Source organism: Sinohyriopsis cumingii, chromosome 15 (genome assembly GCF_028554795.1).
Source record: "Sinohyriopsis cumingii isolate HCF-2022 chromosome 15, ASM2855479v2, whole genome shotgun sequence".
NCBI lineage: Eukaryota > Metazoa > Mollusca > Bivalvia > Unionida > Unionidae > Sinohyriopsis > Sinohyriopsis cumingii.
Window position 1 is genome coordinate 34,110,790 of NC_142975.1, and position 17,214 is coordinate 34,128,003.

Consider the following 17,214-nt stretch of genomic DNA (forward strand, 5'->3'; position numbering starts at 1 on the left):
CCATGAACCCTATTCTTGAGATTGTTGACCATTGAATTCAGACAAAATTTGGACCATTGTTATTCCAATTTGGCAACCCATTGGGCTTAAGTCCGTATCCCTGCCTATGCATAGAGTTGGTAAGGCATTTGAAGGGCAACAAGAAAATGGCATTCTCAGAATCTACAGTACACCAAGTATTAAGCATTAAACAAATTATCTAAATCTTTGGCCAGTGGTATAGTGGCTGTCAAGATGCTGCCCCTACCACTGCTGAGGATACCAAAAATGGTGCCTACAGTGATATTTACTTTAGGTGCTGTCAAAGCTGTGTCAAGCCATTCTACTTAAAGATATGCATGCTTCCATGAACCCTATTCTTGAGATTGTTGACCATTGAATTCAGACAAAATTTGGACCATTGTTATTCCAATTTGGCAACCGATTGGGCTTAAGTCCGTATCCCTGCCTATGCATAGAGTTGGTAACATTGAAGCCAAGTGTGCATGATTACCTTCTGACAGTGTTCTCATTGTCTGATTAGTTAATTGAAATGTGTTAACACATGATGGTGCCACTTGCAGATAGCAGTTTTTAGAAGGACCAAACTAACTCTTCCAACTATTGTCCCATATTATTATCAGCTATATTTGCAAAGCCATACTGTAACAATGGATATTAATTGAATGACTGCTCTGGTACCTTGAATCTAACACACTACTATCAGATATTCACTGTGGATACAGATGCCAGAAAAGCACATTAGACTGCATTGACATGAACCATTTATTATAAAAGTTTTATTAACAAAGAACATATAGTTGGTATATATTTCAACTTGCAGAAAGCTTATGACTCCAACCAGAAGTGCACCATACTGAAATGACCTATTCAACCTAGTTCTAAATGGCCACCTACCTTACTTTATCTCCAAATTTGCTAAAGACAGAAACTTCTCAGTTACTGTAAGCAACACCCTTTCTGAAAACTGTCCTCTGGAGAAGGGTGTACTTCATGGCAGTCAACAGAAAATTTAACAGCATAGTGAAATGCTTTAATTGAGAAAGAGACTGCTCATTATGTACTGGCAACTTTTTGATCAAAGATTATGCACACTATTCAATGTCAACTACAGATAAGCTTAAATAAAGTTCAGAAATAAACAGAAGAAAATGGACTTAGAAATAAAAAAAAATATTTTGCATGTCAGCCAATTACATCATATTCATGAGGACCCAAAACGCAATCTTGACTGTTTTATTCCTTTTGTGGAAGACGACAAACATTTTTTATGGATTATTTTTTATTTAAATTAACTTTTCTTCCACATATTAAATATCTTGTGGACAGATGTAAAAAAAAACTCCTGGATTTCATATGAATTATGGCAAACACAGATTGTGGAGCAGGACTGTAAGTCTTACTTTCTTTATGAATCATTAGCAAGATTGAAACTTGAATATGGCTAGATTGTGTACAGATCAGCTTGTAAATTGATCCAATGTACAATCAGGGACTTGATTTTGTCTGGTCGCATTTAGAGCTTCCCCTTGAGAAACCTGTTTGTTGAGGCTAATGAGCCATCACTTTATCTCAGACTAATGGAAGTGGTTTTTTTGAATGCTGGCAGGCTATCTTGTAATCCATTAAACTCATTTGTATGCTGGCAGGCTATCTTGTAATCCATTAAACACATTTGTATGCTGGCAGGCTATCTTGTAATCCATTAAACTCATTTGTATGCTGGCAGGCTATCTTGTAATCCATTAAACACATTTGTATGCTGGCAGGCTATCTTGTAATCCATTAAACTCATTTGTATGCTGGCAGGCTATTTTGTAACCCACTAAACTCATTTGTATGCTGGCAGACTATCTTGTAATCCATTAAACTCATTTGTATGCTGGCAGACTATCTTGTAACCCATTAAACTCATTTGTATGCTGGCAGACTATCTTCTAATCCATTAAACTCATTTGTATGCTGGCAGACTATCTTCTAATCCACTAGACGTGGTAGGAGCAAAATACAAACTTCATTCCACCTTGTGGTATATGAATTTGTCCTCATTTAGAAACAGCAAATTGAGTGTTGGAAATACTACAAAATTCCCAAATCTCTACCATGGTTATCAAAACCTCCTAAACTAATATTTGACCTTTGTGTATTTAAGTCCTTGAAAAATCCTCTTCTGTTTCAGACTAAGTTGAATCAATCAGACTTTCCTATCATAGACATTTGTCCTTGTATAAAGATGATTCAAATAATGGAGACAAAAGTTGGATCTGTCATTGCAATACCATGTGGCAACATCTCAAGTCAGTTGCTGAATAAAACCTCAGTTTTTGTTGCAAAAACTACATTCACACTGAATGCTTTCAACTACATTGAAACCTCTCAATAAACAAATTTCATCATCTTTTCAGATTCCCCATCAACATTGAAAGCCTTGCAGAATCCTAAATCTGAACCCATTTATATCCCAGATATTACAGAAAGATGATGTCCTATACAATATGGGAAACATATTCTGTACTGTTGGCTGCCTAGTCTCATTGGCCTAAAGGCTAATACGATGGCATATAGTCAAAGAAACACCCATTTTCAAAAGAAAGATTTCATGTAGTGACTTAAAATATTCTATAAATCAGTGTGTTTGTTGTACTTAGCAAGATATGTGGAATGAAAATTCCACTTACTTAAGAACATCCAAACCACTATTAAAGAGTAGCATCTGTCATAAAGAACAGATCAGAAGAGATGAGGTGGTATTGTGCCGATTGGGTATCAGACACACATACCTGACTAAGATGCGATTGTACCCAGCTTATTGTCCACTCATAGTGGAACACTTTCTTATCAAGGGTGTTAATTTCTACCCAGTGAGACAGAATATTTTGACTGTTGGAAGAAAGACTGAGGATGTACCACCTGAAAAAAATCTTTAATTTTTTTAATGAATTTGGTTTAAACAAAAAAAAATTTAATCCTGTTTTATATATTCTGCTTGTATTACCTTTTTCTGTTATTTTATATACTCTTTACAGAATTTTAATGACTTTATCTTTTATATTTTATTGCATTAATTTTAAATTGTTTTGAAGTGTTTAGCTTCTGACATGTATGTGCAATTTAATTATATATTTTTTCAAACTTAATCTTGGAACCGAATCTTTTGTTGGAATTTCATTTTTGTGCTGAAGTGCCATAAACAATCCCTACATACTGACATTAGTATGAATTTATTTCCTGTATGGTTAACATGGGTATGTGAGAAAGCTCGTTAGTAGGTTCTCGTGGGTTGGTGGTTCTTCCCGGGGGTTTCCCGGGTTCTTCCTCCACCATTAATACTGGCCGCCATACATAGCCTATCGTGTGCTCAAAAATGGCGTTAAAAGCCACAACAACAAGAACAACAACACTCAGTTCTTATTTATTATGATGTTGTTGTAGTAGGGTTTTAATGCCATTTTCAGCACAAGATAGGCTATACATGGCAGCTAGTATAAATAGTGGAGGAAGAACCTAGGAAAACCCCGGAAAGATTCATTGACCCACGAGAAGCTACTGGCAAGCTTTCTTACGTACCCAGAGTGGTTGAGCCTGAGACTCGAACCCACGCAGACAGAAGTGAGATGGCAGTGATCCATAATGTTGAGTGGTTTAGATCACTCTGCCACTTGGGGCCCCCATTTGTTATGAAGTTTTGGAAACTCTGACAAATTGCTTGAAATCGAAAGGCTTGCAAGGTTGAAATCTTTTTGCTTTTAATGAAAATAATGTGAATTTAAAATCTTTTATTTTTATTCTGTGTAATTGGAATTCAGTGGTTGAGCTTGAGACTTGATCCCACGCAGACAGAGGTGAGATGGCAGTGATTCATAATGTTGAGTGGTTTAGATCACTCTGCCACTTGGGGCCCCCATTTATTATGAAGTTTTGGAAACTCTGGCAAATTGCTCGAAAGGCTTGCAAGGTTGAAATCTTTTTGCTTTTAATGAAAATAATGTGAATTTAAAATCTTTTATTTTTATTCTGTGTAATTGGAATTCAATGTGTCCAAATTGACTATGTTTTTTCTTGCATTATGTGTAACGGGAATATAATGTGTCAGAAGTGGCTGTGTTTATTTTCATTCTGTAATGGGAATATAATGTATCAGAAGTGGCTGTGTTTATTTTCATTCTGTAATGGGAATATAATGTATCAGAAGTGGCTGTGTTTATTTGCATTATGTGTAATGGGAATATAATGTATCAGAAGTGGCTGTGTTTATTTGCATTATGTGTAATGGGAATATAATGTATCAGAAGTGGCTGTGTTTATTTGTATTATGTGTAATGGGAATATAATGTATCAGAAGTGGCTGTGTTTATTTTCATTCTGTAATGGGAATATAATGTATCAGAAGTGGCTGTGTTTATTTGCATTATGTGTAATGGGAATATAATGTATCAGAAGTGGCTGTGTTTATTTGCATTATGTGTAATGGGAATATAATGTATCAGAAGTGGCTGTGTTTATTTGCATTATGTGTAATGAGAATATAATGTATCATAATTGATTTGTTTATTTGCATTATGTGTAGTGGGAATGTAATGTATCATAATAGACTGTGTTTATTTGCATTCTGAGTAATGGGAATATAATGTATCAGAATTTACTTGTTTCAGAATGCATTGGATCAGGATGAGAATCTCCTGCCCCTAGGTTACCATCTAGCCCGGATGCCATTAGATCCTCATATAGGGAAGATGATCCTTTTTGGGGCCATGTTCTGTTGTCTGGACCCTATCCTGACTATAGCAGCCAGCCTTAGCTTTAAGGATGCTTTCTATATACCATTGGTAAGGGGATTGACTCTAAACTATGCACTTTGGAAGCCAGCCTCAGTTTTTCCTGGGATTTCCGATTAACTTCTCATTATAGAAGCACTTTGGAAGCCAATCTCAGTTTCTCCTGGGATTTCAGACTAACTTCTCATTATAGAAGCACTTTGGAAGCCAACATCAGTTTCTTCTGGGATTTTGGATTTTCTTATTATAGAAGCCAGCCTCCACTTCAGAAAACTGTTTTCTGCTGATCACTGCTATATTCCTTGCTTCCAAAAATGTGCAGTATATGGGATTCACTTTTTTGTCAGTGCATGCATGGATTTGTCCATCCTTCCTCCTCATGCAGGCAAAAACACTCCAAGTGATAACAAACTTGCACTGTGTGTGTAACGGAGGGGGGATTAACATGTACTGTGTATTAAAATTGTATTGTTTTGGCTTATTTACTGCAGTGCTGCCAACCATTCAGAGGGCTGTTCTGATCAAACCCACATTAGGCACTTTCATTATAGTTACCCACAGAGTCAATTTTTTTTAACATGATCTCTGAATAATCAGAGTACCCTGGTGTACATTGTTTTTAAAAAGCTACCTTTCCAGGGTATTATGTATGTTCAAATGAAAGAACCCTGATTTTGGCAGACCAGTTGCTATATTTAACTTCATATTATGCCATTACAACCACATCTGTCAGATTGAAATTTTCAGGTTGGATATAAATTAATATTGGTGAAATACGAAATGATTACCAGAATGATTTCCCTTTTTATTTGCACACCCCACTCCAGTGACTACCTCCTATACATAGCCAGTTTTCTCTGCACCAGTGAATTTGTATAAAATGGTACTCATGAATTTAAGTTCAAGGCCTGACCTTGTTTAGAAATTAGTGAAATTTTTCCATTTGAAATGACCCACGTTCTGGAAATTTTATTGAGTGGTCAAGCATGAAATGTGAGTGGAAAGTCATTGAAAAAGGTAGACACAACCCTCATCCAAGACAATAGTCAGGTATGCCAAAACTCTACCTGTAATCATGAATGAGGTCAAGCATTTATGTACAGATGTATGTTTCTGCAAAAACAATACCCAGTTTAAATCATTAAGTTTGAATACTTAAAATAAATTGTTGGAAAAGAAAAACTTGGAGTATTCCGATTTCATGTTGGTGAAGGTTGGCTTCTCTACTTATGGAATTTACTTTTCAAAATGTTTTAAATTAGTCTTCAGTTCCAAATTCTGATAACTAATCACCAGTTGCCATCAGACTTACACAGACATTTTATTTTAGAATTTATGTGTGTGCTGCTTGCAAACAGGTTCATGGTAGCCAATATTCCATGATTTACTTTAAAAGGCTAAAAATTGTCTCCTCTCCCGCCTGGACTGTAACTGTTGTTTTGCTATACCTACTGTCATTAAATTTACAGTATGTGTGCATGTTGGGCTCACTGTTTTGTGCACCTAAAAGATGACCTTCTTTGCAGAAAAAAAAATTGGTTGAAATTTTGTAGTGTCTTTAATTCCAATATCTGTTGAATTAAATCCATTAAACTTATACTGATGGCATACTTAAGGATGAACATGAACACATTCCTCCATCACATTATTGTAAGGACACAAAGCTCTGCTATATCCCAAATCCAGCCTCTCCAAAAGACAGAAATCTTTTTCTGTTTATGTTATGTAGACCAAAGGCAATAACTCTTGCATATTACCTCCCCTTGTCACTGCCAGGTGGGACTGGTTTTAAGCTTTTATATAAGTGCTCTCAATCTAGTGCTGAAATTAGTGAAAAAATATCAGCTATATAAACTTTTATCTCTTCACATGTCAAGATATTTCTTTATGCACTAAGGAAAGGGAATTTTTGACCCTGAAATTTGCACCATGTCAGCACTTGAATTTTGTTGCTTTGAATTTGTTTATGTTTTGACTATCCAGTAATATAAAGATTTTGAAATTTGGAATGGCAATGAAGCAGAAATAATTAAAACTAAAATGTATTACTTTGAAACCAGTTTACAGAAAAATCCCAGTAGACATATGAAGTGTATTTGATACAAACATAATATGAATCATTGGAAGAAGTGAAGATAAATGCATGCTAATTGAGCCTTGTGTCAATAATTTTTATCTCATCTGAATTTTGTTACAAGTTGTGCTTTATATTTCACTGTAATAAATAAAGCAAATTTATTAAAATACATTCTCTTGTAACCATGACATTGTTTTCCTGATATTTTTCAGGGCCAAGAGGACAATGCAGATAGAGCAAGGAGAGTTTTGTCGGATGGAAGTAAAAGTGATCATATTATGCTGGTCAGAGCATTTGAGGTGAAGGAAACATTGTTGTCTTGTGTTCATTAGCAGACAGCGAGACATAATAGATAGTGGGACTTCTCATTGGTAACAGCATGGTTATCTGCATCTCTACTAGTGTGGTCATCAACATTATCTCTGCTTGGTTTCACTTTTCCTTGGTGATGTCATACTCATCATCATCATCATCTATACTAGGTTAAACTTTTTCAGGTTTATAGCAGTCATCTCATTATCTATATTAGGTTAGACATTTTCAGGGAGGTATTTTGGTTGTCATCATAACCATCTTTGTTAGGTTTTTGTTTTTCCCAGGTGTTGGCATCATCATCATCATCATCATCATCTCTGCTAGGTTTGACTTTTCCAGGATGATAGCATTGTCGTGATCATCACCTCTGCTAGTTTAACATGTCACAAATTTAGAAAACTATCACTAGGTATCCATTGATCCATCTGGTTTCAACAACCATCAAGTGTGTGTGAAAACTGTGTATTACATCACTGCTATATGTTGTTTTTGAGTAGTCTGGTTTCCAGAACCATATATTCCTGCTTTGCTGTCTACTATAGTGGAATGCAGTGCAATATTAGCAGGGAACCAGACTAGTTATCGATTCAAACTCACAATCAGATAAAATTCCTTTTATTTTAAAAAAATTTAACATTTAGTTCATGAAACAGCTGTCATCATCAGCAGTAAAAAAAGAATATTGCTCAATTAGTAAAATATTGATGCCATGAGGAAATCTCCAAGTGCCAGTTCAATAATTACAAATTAATTAAAATAACTAAAACTTGCTTCTCATTAATAAAACGTATCTGTGAAACAAATATTTTTGTCATCAGGTATTCACTTGGTTGTCGTACTATCTTTGGTCACGTTTGTCAATGAGTATGCTAATTTAAGGTAGTTCAGATTATGTTTGCCTCAGAAAATTGTAACAGTGTTCAATTGATCACTTGAAATGAGTTGACCCGACACTTGACGGGGGGGCCACTAGCTCTTACACAGGTAGGATTTGCATGCCTTTTAACTTTTCATTTATTCCACCCCCTTTATTTAATACAAAAGTCTAATTAACATGGTAATACAAAGAGCTAAGCTTGAAATTCAGTGTAACAATACAACAAATACTTTCACAAATTAGGTATCAAAACACCACTGGCACTTAATTAGGTTCTCACAGAAAATCTGACGGACATAGCTGTTACAGTAGATTGACATAGTTCACATTTGAACACAATAGGACACGTTGTATTTATAATCCTTACACTTAAACTGAACTAAAAGATGTAACTAAAACTTGATAAAAAACTCATTTAATTGTATTTATTTATTATAGTGCTGCCTCAAGTTAGCATTAGTGACATTTTTATTGATCCAAATTTCGTTGCATAGTACTCTTATTTACGGTGTACCAGGAATGTTATTTGGAAAGAAATTTTAACAAAATACATGCCATCATATTAAAAGTTGATAATTTCATACTGTTGATTCAAATTTCCAGGTCATATCAACCATTTTCGAGGATAAAACAAGTGATATATCAAGGCTTCAGTTACCAATTTTGATTTTGATTTTCTGTTTAACAAATAGGGGTAAAATTTTTGGTACTTTCTAGATCCACGACTGACCCTGCATTATAAGTGGGTTTGCAGGTTATCAGGGCACGAGTTATCAAGGGAGTGTTATATTGCTAACCTTCTCAACTTGTTGTTTTAGTATCTTTGTTGTTGCTATAAGTGGAAAGATACTCTTTTAAAAACTGGTGAACTGAAGTTGACCAAATATCAAAGGAGGTCTATTAAGTTGATCTAAAAGATGCTGATCTTCAATCTAGTATGGCTGCCATTGCTAAAACTAAACAAAAATGATGTTGAATGTCAGAAAGTATCATTCAGACTTGTTGACAAACTGCCCTGGCATTTGACTTGGAAGTAATGTCGGCTAAGGCTGTTTATTTTGTATCAAAAGTCTGAAAATTATGTATTTGTCTTGTGTGTATATGTATTTGAGTGTTGTATTATGTAATGTCAAATTTAACAAATTAATTTTCATAGTATAATTACATTGCATTTATTTCTGTAAGTATGCTTGACTATAAAATAAATGTAACATATTCTTGTTTTTAAAAAAGATACCCATCATTATACCAATCTGCCATCCCATACTAATAAAGACATTCACCACATATTCGGGCCTTGTTTTAGCATGCTCCTTCTCAAGGCCTTGCAAATACTGAAGTCACCTGTGCCTTTGCATAACTTGAGTGATTCTTGGATATTTTCTCACACTAAGGAAGAATACTTCAACTATATTTCTATTTCTCGCTCTATCTTCACTAGATGTAAATATTTCACAGTTTATTTGTCAGACTTCATCATATAATAAGTGTGTTGCTACCATGTTAATTGCCAGTACAGATATCATAGTACTTTTAATTCGGCTCAGTTCTCTACCTTGTTATGAATTGTGCCAAATAATTGTTCTGTTATTGCATGCTGTATGGTACATCGTACATGCAGAGGCATTCATAGGTTCCATGACACTGGTATGTGCTCGTTTTTACCAATAAAATTTTCCTCTGTACTGGAAGAAGAGGAGACTGTCGGGTTTTCATGTACCAACAAACTGTAAAACGTGTTTCAAGTCTTGAAAGTTAACTGTCTCAACATCAAAGTCTGTATCATCAAAGTCGGGAAGAAGCTGACTTATTCTTTTCTTACAGTTGTTGTCCCGCTCGATTTTGATCAGTGATTGTCAGCAACAACACCTGAATGAGAGTCACCTTATCTCTTTGGTGGATAGTAAGGTTTTTGGTATTTGGTTCAAGTTGAAAAAATACAAATGAAAGCGCTCCTCATTCAGTTTCATAGACTTTAATCCAAGCAGTCACTTTCTGCTTCATTTTTTTTGCGTTGAAGATTCTGAAATCATGGCACAGCAATCAATATGTTCTTTTTTTAAAAGTACTATTGATAAATCTGTGCCTGTTCCCTGCACATGTGCTGCAGATGATGAACATTATGTTCCAGTTTCAAAGGATTACTCGTTAAAGGTTTTCTCGCCTTCTATGGCACATATCTTGAATTCAAAAGCAGAGAAACCAAAAACTACTGCAAAGAAATTAAGAACCAAGGTGTACATTGCAGCCTTGGTAGAAGACTTTCCATGGCACAGACAAGAAGAGTCTGAACAAAAAAAAAGAATTATTTTCTATAATGTGTGAAAAAGCAAAGAAAGTAAACAAATTTACGATAGGATCTTAATACTGTCAACAATAGGCGATGTTGACCATCAAAATAGTTCAGTTTGTATGAGCTAATGAGACTGGACTTCATTTAGAGTCTCACTGATAGCCTCATAGCTCATTTTCCAGAAAGCAACATAGACATCAGAAACTTCAGTGCTGTCTTAAATGATTTCCATTTCAAAGATGGAGTGGCTGCATTGCGTGATTGCAGCAACAAAGCTCTTAGAAGAGCTGCGGAATATTTTGGACAACAAAAGACGTTGGCAGGCGGGCAGGTAAAACCTACAAAACTAAATAAATCAGAGCCAAAAAATTAATTTCATCAAGGGGCATTGTTATGTATAACTGCATTGTTTATAACTCCTGGTACTTAATCTTATTTAATTTTTATACCTTTTATTCATGGCTGTAAATTGTAAAGAATATCTTTACCAAAGATATGCATACTTATCTGACTCTGTTAAGGGTGTAAGCTTACAACGGATCAATAAATAAATGCTGACGTGTGTTGACAGTTACTAATAATAATCTTAATAGTACACCTTAATGGATTAATTTCTTATTGGATGATTGAGTTTGAACTGTTCTAGAATAATTCATTAACTTCCCATTGGTTGGCTTGGTCACATGAATAGGCAGTTTCAAGGCAAAATGACTAGCAAGATCCAGCATGAGGTGTATGTTGTGAAATACAGTCGCAGTAGAAGGTGTATGTAAGGAAAGAATGGAGCAATCAGATTCATTCCGATCTTGGATTTGTTCCATTTCTTGTTGTCCTGTTGTAGGTTGGCAGACGTGTTTTATGTTGAACTGAGATATTCAACAGAAAAAACCCCATTTGTTTGGACTGTTCAGTGGAAATAGAAAGTGCTTATTATTTGGACAATATTCTGGAACTGTTGTGAATTATGCAGACTAGTTCTACATGGTGCCATCTTGACAACATCATGCTTCTTGGTGGACCAATATATTTCTGGTTTTTAAATTTACATTAATATTTAACTTTTCATTCTTTTGGGCTTTCATAGAACTTTAACAGTATTATTTAGGATTCACTTTGTTAAATACTGCCAGTTCCTTTCACATTTTCATTTATAACTTTGATAATAAAAAATTGTTAAGTTTTACAAAACTTGTTGGATTTGCATCTTTCTTTTACTTAGTTTCTGACCATAGAGTTATAAGAGCTTGACCAGCTTAACTTTGGTTCATCATGCGAGACACTTATAAAATACTCTTGTTGTACCTATCTGCAGTTAGTTAAAGTTGCAGTTATTACATGGGCTATTCCAGTAACCAGTGTACCAACTGAGTGTGGTTTCGCTGCAGAAAATGGAATAAACATTTCTGGAAGAAGTTGTTTAAAAGAAGACATAGTAACCAGACTGATATTATTTGCATATTTTTGTGTGTGATTTTTAACATAGCTTTTAACAAATTTACAGTCATATTGCTATAGTGTCTGCAGTGTGGCACTTTATAGTGATGTCTAGTACTGGGGCATCATGTCCAATCACATTATCATTAAATGTAGCTAAAAGTACCTGACACCAGGCTGACCTGGCCTAACACTAATATAGTAAAGATGAGTGCCTAGCAAGGCAGCTGCTAATACCATTTGTTTTAATAAGTCTTTTGTATGACTCGGTCAGGGTTCAAACCCATGACTTCTGAGGTTGACACTCTAACCACTTAGGTCACCAGAGCAGTTAATATTATTTGCAACTGAAACTCCTTATATTTGTCCAGTTCCCAGTTCAATGGGAAATTACATATTTCCTTTGTATATGTCAGCAACAACACTAAATGAGTTGTACTTGGACTTGAAACCATCATATTTGCTGATTTGTGATATAAATACTTGAAAATCAATATATTTCTTTGTAAGGGAATTTATTTGTTTTTGTATACCATTGGTGCTTTTACTTACTCTTGTTTTAAAGAAATTAATAACCTTGTGTTTGTTTTCTATAGGACTGGCAGGGTTAGGATTTTATTAGTTTCTTTTTACCCTTGACTGTAAGTTATGTGATCTAGCCATGCTGAAGTTAACACTTTCACTCACATCAAAAGCCACTAAAACCAAACATTTTATGTTGTGCTTGGAAACACTTCAGCAACATACTTTATAAGTGAACTCTGAACCAAAGTTGTTAATGGTGTGTGGACCAAGTTGGTGACTGACAGTGATGATGCTGAATGGGATTACACTATAATTTGTTTCACACTGCATTGCTCATTTTATCCTATATGTAACTCAGTTGTTGTTGTGGTGGGGTTTAACACCATGTTTCACCACACGATAGGCTATACATGGCAGCCAGTATTAATGGTGGAGGAAGAACCCGGGAAACCCTGGAAAGAACCACCAACCCACGAGAATCTACTGGCAAGCTTTCTCACATACCCACATTGGCTGAATCCGAGACTCGAACCCACGCAGACAGAAGTGAGATGGCAGTGATCCGTTACGGAGGGCGCTTTAGACCACTCAGCCACTTGGGGCCCCTATGTAACTCAGTAAATGTTTAGGTCACAATCACTAAATGTAGCTAAAAGTATCTGTTCATTTGAAATGAATTAGGTAATTTTATGTAGCTACATATAATGATGCTGACCCGATACTTTAATGAGTTATATATAGGATAAATTTTACAAAACTGTAGAATGAACTACAGTATCATGATGTTGAGTTATGATACCATCTGTTATGAAGGCAGTAAAGGTCTAAAACTCCTTCATTTTATTGTCTTACTCTAAAGTATTCTCTGCAGCATAATTCTCTCCACTCCATGCAAGTGATAAACAATGCATTGATGAGATTGGTTGATTAGCATTTGTACCGGTAAAACCTGGTCTTGTACCGACCTTTTCTGTCTTTGCCTGTACAAGGTATCAGTAGCAGCATAACCCTAGCTGGGCATTGTTGTTACTATCAGCATTCACTTAATGGAAAGTTTAATGCATTGCTTCACTGATTTTATTTTATGTCATTGTTTGCTCTACAATTGGGAGCATAACAGGAATGATTAAGTGTGTTGGGTTCAGGATGGGATGCAGTTTAGGCCATACTTGTGATGCATACTTCCAAAGGTCTGAGGATGCATGGGTAACTGTCTCAGCCAAATAACTATAGTGAATGAGAGCACTAAGAAACAAATGAGTGTGGATGTTGACACCATCAGTATTGCTATTAACTCTGCCTCAAAATAACAATTTCCCTTAAGGCAGAAAGCACGCCTATTCAGAAAATTTGGAAAACTATGCCATCATGAACAATCCACACAGTACCAGTTCTGCTATCATCCTCATTGCTGCAGACAGATCTGATCTTCATATATTTACCATTGGTGCCATCACTGACTTGGTAAAGTGAACCATCTTATTCAGTAGCAAACAGATCAGATGCATATGCAGTCCCAGGTACTGGCTATAGCTTCTTTCCCAAAATAGGTAGTAGCCAAATTTGCCATTTGCCACCAACTGGTTACAGACCACATGAGCTCAAACACATCCATGACTCATGCTTTTGATTTCCTAGACTGTGATCTATGTTTTTTTTTCTCCCCAGTTTGTAGTCTTGGCTTCAGGATAGATAGCACCCAACATCCAGATGTGCCTGTCCCCTTCCCAGTTCTGACCTGGATGCCTCATGTAAGAGTTACCAAAATTAATGAACTGTCTCATGCTGCCAGGTACTTCTATCCTACAGTTTTTGTGGATTTGTGCTATACATGTTCATCACTGGATCCAGGTCCATTGCAACCTGGTAGCAACAATGACAGTGTCTAATTTCTGGATAATCTGTACCAGTCATAGATCATCAATGTTACAGACAGTGAATGCTTGTAGATAATCATGTCCCAACATTGCGAAAAGCCCTAAACTTTTTCACAATCCCTCTCATCCAGCTTTGCCACTTCGGTCATTACATGCATTGCAGGAGGCATCTCTGTCACCCAGATCCTTGGTGTTTGGAAGATTCACACTTGTATGTACCATCCCCTTTCTTGATCTGACAATGTCCAAAGAAGATTCAGCCTACCATGAATCAGTTGAAGCAGCTTTTAGATTATGCTGCCATGTTCTACCACCATATGCTGTCATTGGCCACTTATAAAGTTTCCACATACAATGTTATATTTGTTGTAACAGACCATCAGTTCCTCAAACAAATACCTCAGTCTGGTCAAGTTCTGTTATACTGTGGCATGACAGATGAGAAAACAAACCGCTATGCACTGTCCCTCAGTGAGAGCTCAGTTTCCATGCAGTGCCACATGACAGGACATTGAAAAACAATAATTACTTTTAATCCAGTTTCTCTCCCCATCAGCCTCCATCATCCAGGAAATTATACTATGTTCATGCCAGCTATTTAGACTTCCCAGTATTGGTAGACTCTAACACTTTGCTACATATAAGATGGGAGAGACTCTGCCCTAATGATGTGTAGATCATGCAAATAGTCATGTATGGCCTTCAGATGATGTGAAGTATTTCACTTTTCTCCCCTTCAGTACCGTCATTCCAACAGACCTATTAAAAGCCAGTGTTCTGCTGTACGAAATGAACAATATTCTGACAAAAGGCCAGTAGATAATTTTTTCATAATGTAAATTTACTGGGAGTTTACTCCAGACTGTTGGTAGTCCCCAAAGCCAATGGCAAGGTTTTTCTCGTCATAGATCTAAGATCTCTCAACCAGTTCTTTTGGGCAACATGCTTCAAAATGGAGACACTGAGACTGGTTTTGGAATACCATTCTGGAGTGGGTCTTGCTGTCATCCTAGCATTGTAAGATGCATAGCTCACATTGAGAGACTCAGTATAATAGTTCAGGAAAATCCTTTTTGTTCTTTGGGTCTTCACAGCAATTATTTACAGAGTTGTGTCACACTTCAGAACTGTTAACATGTATGTGACTTCCAGCTGCCTGAATAACATTTTACACAAGCACCTGGCAAATTATGAAATTCTTTCTTTTGCTTAGTTTCCTTGTCAACAAGGTCAAGTCTGTCATCCCATCCCAAAATTTCAGCAATTTGAGTATGAACAGAGTCTGACTCTCTCAGCAATGTTTCTTAAAAATCATCTTGGTAGTTTCTTCCATTCACTCAGAGAATTTAATTTCAGTTCAGTAGTTTTCTTTTCCTCTTGGATCGCCTCTTTGTAGCATTGAAAGCTACTAATTCTGGGCTGCCTTTTTTTGAGACCACTGCATATGATTCTTCTATCCCAGTGATGGCCAAAACATAGTCAAATGGACCAGTCAACCCCAGTTAAGGGATATGTTAGGTTCTATCTCATCAAATAGGAGAACATCTCTTGAACTAGATGGACATCTATTGCAGGATACACTGTTGAAAAGTATGGTCTGCACAGAAGCTGACTAACATTATCCAGGCCATGGATGGATGTCAGAGATGATTTCTCTAACTTTTATTTTCAAGATCTTTCCATCACAAAGGGCTCATTTGACCTGGTGGGACCAATATCAGCAGTGAAACAGGTTACTTTCCTCAGCTGCTCAGTAACTTTGCAATGACGTGTTACTTGAGACCATATCCATGTATTAACCTTATGCTGACACACCACATACCTTATGTAACTTTAATCTGATTTGAGACTAGAGACAGTGCCAATTCCAGGGTAAGGGGTTTAACTTCCTTCTCTGCTTACCTATTCTCCTTGTATATTATAATAGCCATGTCCATATATTATATGAAAAAATGTTGTCTGTAAAATGTATTTATTCAGTAATACTTATTGTTCCAAGCCATCCCCACATTTACATCCCTAGAAAAGCATGTACATCTTCTCCAGTAGTGTTGGGTTTTAATAAGTAGACTGCTATACTAAAAGACTTGGTTTATCCTTTAATATTGCTCATGTCATTAATAAATGATTCTTTCATTATTAATAAAAATGGGACAGAAGTTTGATAATTGTTATTATAGGGTAATATAACTATTGGATATACCTTATTTTTGAAATAATTTTGCAATACTTTTTTGTTAGGGCTGGGAACGTTCAGTGGCCAGAGGAACAAACCGTCAATATTGCTGGGACAACTTTCTGACAGAGAACACACTCAAGGTTTTTCAGTATTCTTCTTCTCTCTAAATGTGGTTACCTACTTGTGTATGTGTCAAATGTATATTTCATAATTCCACAAAGATAACACTTTAGTTTAAAATAAGTTTGGCTATGTCAGGTCTGTGTGACATATCCACCACATGTTTATTGTTCGTTTACTTTCCATTCTTTAATTTTCCAAAAGTGATTACATGGAAGGTGTACTATTTTTAAACATCTGCCATGTTGGCAGAGCATAATATGCTACAACCTCATTGGTCCATTTGTTAATATTTCCTATTCTGGAAAATAACTTTAGTTCTAGAGTGTATATGTCCACCGAACTTTATGGATAGCTTGCACCATTGATTTAAAAGTCAAAAGGTCAAAAGAAAAGGTCACTGTGACTGAAAGAAGGAGTATGGTTTCTGGATAATAGACCTACACTAAACACTGTAGATGGCTTATATTTAATAGTAGGAAGAACCCTTTGATTTAGAGTAACAAGGTCAAAGGTCATGGTCACTAACTGAAAGAAGGAGTATGGTTTCTGGATAATAGCACACTTCATAGACCTACACCAAAAACTGTAGATGGCTTTTATTTAATAGTAGGAAGAACCAATTAATTTAGAGTAAAAAGGTCAAAGGTCATGGTCACTAACTGAAAGAAGGAGTATGGTTTCTGGATAATAGCACACTTCGTAGACCTACACCAAACACTGTAGATGGCTTATATTTAAT

The 17,214-nt window shown here is 35.9% G+C and overlaps 1 protein-coding gene across 2 annotated transcripts in view; it reads left to right on the forward strand.

Annotated features, from left to right (window-relative positions):
- LOC149781581 (ATP-dependent DNA/RNA helicase DHX36-like) overlaps positions 1-17,214 on the forward strand; it is a 116,248-nt gene that overhangs the window by 72,703 nt on the left and 26,331 nt on the right. For both annotated transcript variants that reach the window (XM_089935625.1, XM_089935626.1), the window contains exons 20-22: positions 4,653-4,826; positions 7,065-7,151; positions 16,415-16,492. In XM_089935625.1, coding sequence (XP_089791751.1) covers positions 4,653-4,826; positions 7,065-7,151; positions 16,415-16,492 — 339 coding nt within the window. The remainder of the gene's footprint in view (positions 1-4,652; positions 4,827-7,064; positions 7,152-16,414; positions 16,493-17,214) is intronic.